The sequence below is a fragment of the Microtus oregoni genome, unplaced genomic scaffold, assembly GCF_018167655.1.
Source record: "Microtus oregoni isolate MIOR12 unplaced genomic scaffold, Mior012 000033F_ref0000390, whole genome shotgun sequence".
In the NCBI taxonomy this organism is placed as follows: Eukaryota; Metazoa; Chordata; class Mammalia; order Rodentia; family Cricetidae; genus Microtus; species Microtus oregoni.
In genome coordinates, this window is record NW_024543092.1 from 4,060,271 (window position 1) to 4,067,679 (window position 7,409).

Here is a 7,409-nt window from a genome sequence, read left to right on the forward strand (position 1 = left end):
ACCGTTGCTCTTGAGCCCACTGCACTGACAGGCCCTATTAGATGGTAATAACGTCCTGTGTCCTGCATGGCTATTTCTCGATTCTGTAAAATCTCTCAAATGTCATCATCGCAATAACTTAGCAGCCTAAGCATATAAGCATACTATTTAAAACTGGGAATTCCTCAAACTACCCCGATCTCCCTGCATCTTCTAACCCTTAGGTCTATTTTAGCCTGTCTCTCTCCAAACTGGCATAATGTATGTCCCCAAACCTTGGGAAAACGCTGATGAACACTTAATGAGTGAAAAAAAATTCGTTCATCATTTCTGAAGATACACAGACTAACCCCTCCCCCCAAAAAAAAACCAGATGCAACGAGCAACATAATAGGCCAATGACAGCAGACTTTACAAATTGTGGGAACGTATTGAAAAAGTCCAGGTTTGAAAGTTCCTTTGAGACCCGGCACACTGTGGGCCTGAAAAAAATTTTTGAGGTGAGGGGAGTAAATTTTTGAGGTGAGGGAAGTGTGTACGACGGACTTAAGGACTTGGCATTGAACGCTTGAACCCTCGGTCCACAGAACTCCGCCTCCCCCGCCCCGCCATCCCACGCAAGGAACACAGCAATCCACACCGAAAGATAGGACAAGTCCTAAACTTTATATAAATCATAAGAACGACAATCAACTATTGAAAAACAGACTCGAAATGCGCCATCGCTCCGGTGCCGTCTTCTCCCTCGCTCGCCGATTCTAGGCTCGCTCCTCCCGCACCGTCCCCAGGAGTCCCGACAGTCTCTCGGTGACTTTTCGGAACCGTCCACAGGTAAGCAGGTCGGGGGAGGCACACAGGCCAGAACGATCAAGAGTCAGGAACAAGGTGGCTCGGTCCTCTGCCGGCAGCCGGGGAAGACGGGGAAGCGCTCGCCTCAGTTCTCCTCGGGCTTGTCCGCCGGCGGCCCGCTGGGCTGCAGCATCTTCTCCATCAGGTTGAAGCGCACGCGCGCCTTGCTCTCGTTCTCGGCGATGGCGAAGTAGTTGAGGAGGTCGAAGTGACCCATGTAGGAGCAGTACGAGTCCCGGTGCTGGTTGACGAGCCATTCCCACTTGGTGGTGTCGGCGTGGCCCGTGCCGATGTACTTGGACTGCAGGTGCTCCAGCTGGCTGTGGATGGTGTACCGGTCCGTCATCTCGCCGCTTCGCTCGGGGCTTCGAGATCAGGCCGCAGACCAGAAGCTACCGCTCTCGGCGTTCAAACGAGAGACGCCGCCGCCACCGCTACACGGAACCGCTACCAGGGCAGGCGCGGAAGAAAGACGCCGCCGGGACGCGTGCGCAGACTCTCCTGCTAGGCGGAAGCGGAAGTGAATTCTGTTGCGGCATTGGAGTTGCCTAGGAGATACTGGGCCGTCCCCTTACGGAGCCCGCCTACTCGGAGAGCGTTGCATGATGGTCTGTTTAGTGGCACGAAACTCGGGTTACGGTCTAACCCGAGCATTGCATTCTGGGATTTGTAGTCCAAAATTTTTTTTCTTCCCCAGATTATTTACTTGGCTATTGTAGAATGGTGTCCAACGGGTTGGAAGCATCCTCCAACGGCACCAGGCTGCAAAGAAGGGAAAACCCAAGTGGGTTACGGCTACAAGTGACCAGAAAAACTAACTCTTGTCTCAGCTTTGTCCCTTAGGCTCTGGGTACTGGGAAAAGTTCTTTCCACCCCAGATTGCTTGGTGATGAGTTTCAACACTAGTAGTCTCACGTGGTGGCGTCCACATCGAGCGCCAGGCTCTTAACTCCTCACCTCACCTAGGAGCCGAACCCTCCAAGCAAACAACCTCCCTTTAAGGCCACTCGTAAGCATTTCCTCGTAGTATCTCACGACAAGAAATCTCTCCCTTCCTGGCACCTTGTGTTTTCCCGGTTTAGGTTCAACTTGAGGGTTTCGCACCTTCTCGCAAGGGTATAAACTACTTGGAAAAAAAGATAATGTACTTCTTTTATGATATCCTTTTGAGGATATGTTATAGCTTGATGGAGATTGTATTCTCAGAAAAACCAATCTGATGAATGGGCAAAGAACAATCTCAGCCAAAGAGATGGTCAGATGGGAAACAATTTGAAAATACAGTAGTTTGGGGCTATTTTTTGAGACTGGCCCTGAGCTCACAAAGAACCTGCTGCCTTTGCCTCCTGAATGTTGGGATTAGAGTTATGTGCCGCTACATCCAGTGTTTATTCTTCTGTTTAAACTTTGTCATAATAAGCATCTCGCCGGGCAGTAGAGCCCCAAGTCTTTGATCCCAGTGCTCAGGAGGCAGAGACTGGCAGATGAGTGAGTTCCGGGTCAGCTTCTACAGAGCTAGTTACAGGACAGTCAGGGCTGTGCGAGAAACCCTGTCTCAGAAAAAATAAGAATTAAACGACATAATAAGCATCTTATCTCTAAAACATAAAGACTTTATGGCATACTTATGGATTCACCATCTAGCTATACTGTATACCTTGCCTCGTATTATTATTATTTATTATTATTATTATTGTTTGAGATATGATCTCAAATTCTATGCACGTGCTTCAGACTTCCCATAGCATTGAATATTAGTGTGTGTGTGAGAGAGAGCACTCACACGCACATCAATAATGGATATTTCTTCCATACTTTTTCTATACAAAAAATTCTTGGGAAATAGAAGGTGTGCTGGTTTTTTGTGTGTGTGTGTCTCCCCCCACCCCCGAGACAGGGTTTCTCTGTAGCTTTACAGCCTGTCCTGGAACAAGCTCATGTAGACCAGGCTGGCCTCGAACTCACAGAGATCCGCTTGCCTCTGCCTCCCAAATGCTGGGATTAAAGACGTGTACCACCACGGCCTGGCTTTTAGGTGTGCTGGTTTGAAATAAAACGTCCCCCAAAAGGAGTGGCACTATTAGGAGGTGTGGCTTTCTTGGAGTAGGTTGTGGCATTATTAAAGGAAGTGTGTCACTGTAAAGGTAGGCTTTGAGGTCTCACATATGTTCAAGTCACGCCCAATGAGACAGATCACTTCCTGTCTTCTGCATATCAAGAGGTAAAACTCTCAGCTCCTTCTCCAGCACCGTGTCTGCCTGCATGCTGCCGTGTCCCACCATGATGATAATAGACTGAACCTCTGAACGGTAAGCTACCTGAGTGTATGTTTTTCTTTATAAAACTTTTATAAGGGAAAAAGTGGTGTCTCTTCACAGCAGTAGAAACCCCAACTAAGACAGAAGGCTAGAGAAAGCATGATTGGATATTACATTCAACTCATTACTATGTATGCATTCACATGCATAATACAAGAAACTGGACTGGGAGATGGCTCAGTCTACAAAGTTCTTACTCTGCAGGAATGAGAACCTGAATTTGATCCTCAGAATGTACATAAGAAAAACAGGGCTTTAAAAAGAGAAGTAAGGAAGAAAAGCAGGGCTGTGGTGGCATACTTGTATTCCCAGCACTGGGGAGAATGAACGCCTGGTACTCAGTGGCCGGGCACCCTAGCACACTTAGTTGTCTGAGGCCAACGAGAAGCCCCGTTTTAATAAATAAATGGGTGGCACTTGGGAATAACGCTCGATGTCAGCCTCTGCTTCTGCATGCACATTACACACAAACACCTGCAGACATAGAAATAAGATTCGATGCTGTAATAAAAGTTTGTTTGTTTATTTGTGTGTGTGTGCTGTGGAGTGAGAAGGTGCTTGATGAGGGGACACATACCATGGTGTCTGGGTGAAGGTCAGAGGGCATCTTCTGGAGTCAGTTCTCTCCTTCCACCTCCATGTGGGTTCCAGGGGTCCAGCCCAGTTAGTCATGTTTATGCAGCTAGCTCTTTTACCAGCTGAGACTTCTTGCAACACCCTACAATAAATACTTTTGTTCACATAGTTTTATACATGGGAAAAGTTTCTCTACGACATAACCATAAGAGCAACAATGCTCGGACATAGGGATGGGGGTCGTCAAGCTTTGCTAGATGTTGCTAAACTCCTCCTCACAGAAGGGCATAATATTCGGGTAGAATAAGTACTTCTTTTACTTTACACACTTCTCAGTAGTCGGTAATGTTACATGTTTTTAAATTATTTAAATCTGGTGGATGGAAGTTTCATTGTGTCTTTAATTTGCATATCCCTGGATACTATAGAGGCTCAGATGCTTATTGGTCTTTTTATTTCCATTATTATTATTATTATCATCATCATTATTAGAAATGAGGTTTCTCTGTTTAACAGCCCTGCATGTTCTAAAACACTCTGTAAACCAGGCTGGTCTTGAGCTGGCAGAGATCTGCCTGCCTCTGCCTCCCAAGGGCTGAAATTAAAAGTGTGCCCCACCACTGCCTGACTGGCCTGTTGTATTCCTGCTGTGTTCATTGTGGATTCAAATCTTTTGCTTATTTTTCTTTTTATTACTTATTTGTTTTTATTTTATGTGCATTGGTATTTTGTCATGAGTGTTGGGGCCTCTGGAACTAGAACTACAGACAGTTATGAGCTGCCACGTGGGTGCTGGGAATTGAACCTGGGTCCGCTGGAAAAGCAGTCAGTGCTCTTAACCACTGAGCCATCTCTCCAGTCCTGCTCATTTCTTATCAGGACAGAAGAAAAGAAGTATTTCTTTTCTTTTTAATTTTAGGAGCTCTTTATATATTAGGGTTCCAGGCACACAGGTAACATGCAATAACTTTTACTGGTCTGTCACCTTTTCCCCACTTTATGGAAGCTTTTGTTTTAAAGAGGACTAAAATAGTAAAAATTTGTGAGTTTTCCTTTGTGGCTTGTACTTTTTGCATTTATCTTTTATGAAAAAGAAAGGAAGGAAAGAAAAGAAAGAAAAAAGGAAGAAACCAAGGTACTTTACGGACATAGGTGTAACAAAAAGAACTTATTTTCTAAAAGTTTTAAGGTTTTGGTTTTTTGTATTTAGGACTTTAATTCGGCTCTATCTTTTTTTTTAATTTTGTTTTGTATTGTCCTAGAGATCTAATTTTCAATATTCTCCTAAATGGCCATAGTTCATTAAACAGTTTGTTCTCTCCACACCCGTCTTTAGTGGTTCTCAGGTCTGTTCACCAGTCTGTTCCTGAGCAGAAGAGAAGAGGAAAGGAGGGGAGAGGAAGTGGGGAGGAGAGAGGAGGGGAGGGAAAAGGAGAGGAGGGAGGAGAGGAGAGGAGAGGAGAGGAGAGGAGATCCACCTGCCCCTGGCTCCTGACTACCAGGATTAAAGGTGTGCTACCATGCCCAGCTTTTCTCAGTTGGTTTTAGACCTGCATGATGTTCCTGTGGCAGGTGCACCATACCGCACAACCACCTTTTCACTGGTTGACTGTGTGCTGCTTTCAACTCTGCAGTGACTAATACCATACATGGGTATTGTTTTATACACGTTTATTCATAGGGCAAGTTCTTCACAGGGTCGTTGGAACACAATTGTTATGAATCCCATGGCTCACTCTAACCCAGTGATTCTCGGTGACTTTCCACCGTCTTGTGCTGAAGAAATTATGTTCAAACTTTCCTGTGATCAGAAAACCAAGAGTTTAAATAGAATCAACTAAGGACATTCCTTTTAGTGAAAACTTATTTTAAATATTTTTTACTAAGACTTTCAGTATGTACAGCTGTTGCAATAATGCTTGACACAAGGGGGCGCCAAAACAACACTTAAAGCCGACGTACAGCCTACCGGTGAACATTTTTGTTAATTGGACCCCAGGGAGCTTCCCAGCCAGAGCGAGTCATAAAGGTCCACTGAGTGTTTCAAGGAACCAGCTAAGATTCATAATTTAGGAAAAAGAAAAAATGATTTCCTTGTCAACTTCTAAATATTACTTTCGAGTTTTATATTTAGTTAGAATGCATAGGGGTATGGAATGTATGGGGTGTACAAAGGATCTTTCTTGGTGAGTTTTGGTTTGGGTGTGTGTGCGTGCACATGGGGAGGGGCGCACGTGTGTGTTGCTGTGTGTTGAAGAAATGTAGCTTCAAACAGATGAAATCCAGCCTCCGATTTTACCTTTCTGTGGTTAGCTTTTGGTCTCTGTCCTCCTTTCTCAGCCGCTGTGGGTTTAGGGTATTCAGGAAGAGTTGGAACTGTTTGGGAGACTTTGACCCTACATAGACATACACAACAAAGTCAAGTTATCAGTACCTTATTCATACCGCTGTACTGGGGCAGACGTGCCAAGTGCAGCTACTCCATGGCTCCTTTAAGATCTAGTGTGCCGTGCCCTCTCTGGTTTTCAGTAATAATCACAGGCTGGTTCAATTTTTGAAAAGTTTCTCATGGGGGAAGTTTTTGAAAATAACTTTGAAGTGTTATAGACATATGCACTCTGATTGCTACAGTGATGTAGCATTTGGTTTTTTGTTTGTTTGTTTTTCAATGGGAAAATAGGTGTTCAGTTAGAACACCAGCTCACCCCTGCTCTATCTGAGAAGCCCCATTCCTCCCTCCCCCCCTCTCTCCCCAAACCCCACCTGCTCACCAAAAGAAGAAAAGGCACCAAAAAGCCCAGGTCTGGATTCTTTGTGGCTACAGCAGCCTCCTCCCCTGAAGTTGCCAGCCCCTCAAGTCCCTGCCTAAGGTCACCCCTTTGACCATACTTGGGCACAAATCCAGCCTTGTGGCAGACACATCATCACCCTTAGCCTACAACCTATAAAGTCTCCCTTCAGGCCTGGGATCCCTGGCACTAGTGAACTCACCTGGAGTTGTTTTATTCAAATATACCGGGTGTCATACGTTTTCAGTTCTGCTTGATCTGACTTACTGTGCAGGCAGAGAAACTTATGGGGCGGGGAGGGGGTGCCTCTTAATAATAGTGTTTCCACGCGGGCTGTTAAAACAAAATACCATAGACAGAGTGGCTTAATAACAACAAATATTTATTACTCATGGTTCTAGAAACTGGCAAGGCGAAGATACAGACCCCAGTGGACTTATCTGGTGAGACCCGGGTTGCAGATCACAGCTGCCTTTTCCCTATGTTCTCACAAGGTGAGAGGGGTAAGGGAGCTCTCCCAGGCAGCTTTACAAAGACAAAGGCACTAATCCCAATTATAAGGGTTCCACCCTATCGCCAAGGCACTCCCCCAAGCCCTCACTGCCAATACCATCACTTTGGGGTTAGGACTTCAACATACTAACGGATGGAGGCACATAAACATTTAGACCATAGCAAGTAAATTGCTCTTCTTTTTCTGAGGCAAATTGTTTTTGAACACACAGTGGGGAGAAGTTTCTAGTGTAAGAAGGGAGTTTGAAAATTGGGCGGTGGTAGGAGTTTATGTCCCCCACCTCGGGGGACAGAGGCAGAAGAATCAGTAGTTCAAGGCTGTCATCATTTACATGAGTTAGCAGCCCTGTCTCAAAAACGTGTGTGTGTGTGTGTGTGTGTGTGT

General features: G+C 45.4%; 1 protein-coding gene across 1 annotated transcript; it reads right to left on the bottom strand.

Annotated features, from left to right (window-relative positions):
* Positions 1-624: 624 nt before the first annotated feature.
* On the bottom strand, positions 625-1,310 carry Sf3b5 (splicing factor 3b subunit 5). The gene has a single exon (XM_041680267.1). It carries the CDS (start codon positions 1,172-1,174, stop codon positions 914-916), a length of 261 nt encoding a protein of 86 aa, XP_041536201.1. The 5' UTR covers positions 1,175-1,310; the 3' UTR covers positions 625-913.
* Between the last annotated feature and the right edge of the window lie 6,099 nt (positions 1,311-7,409).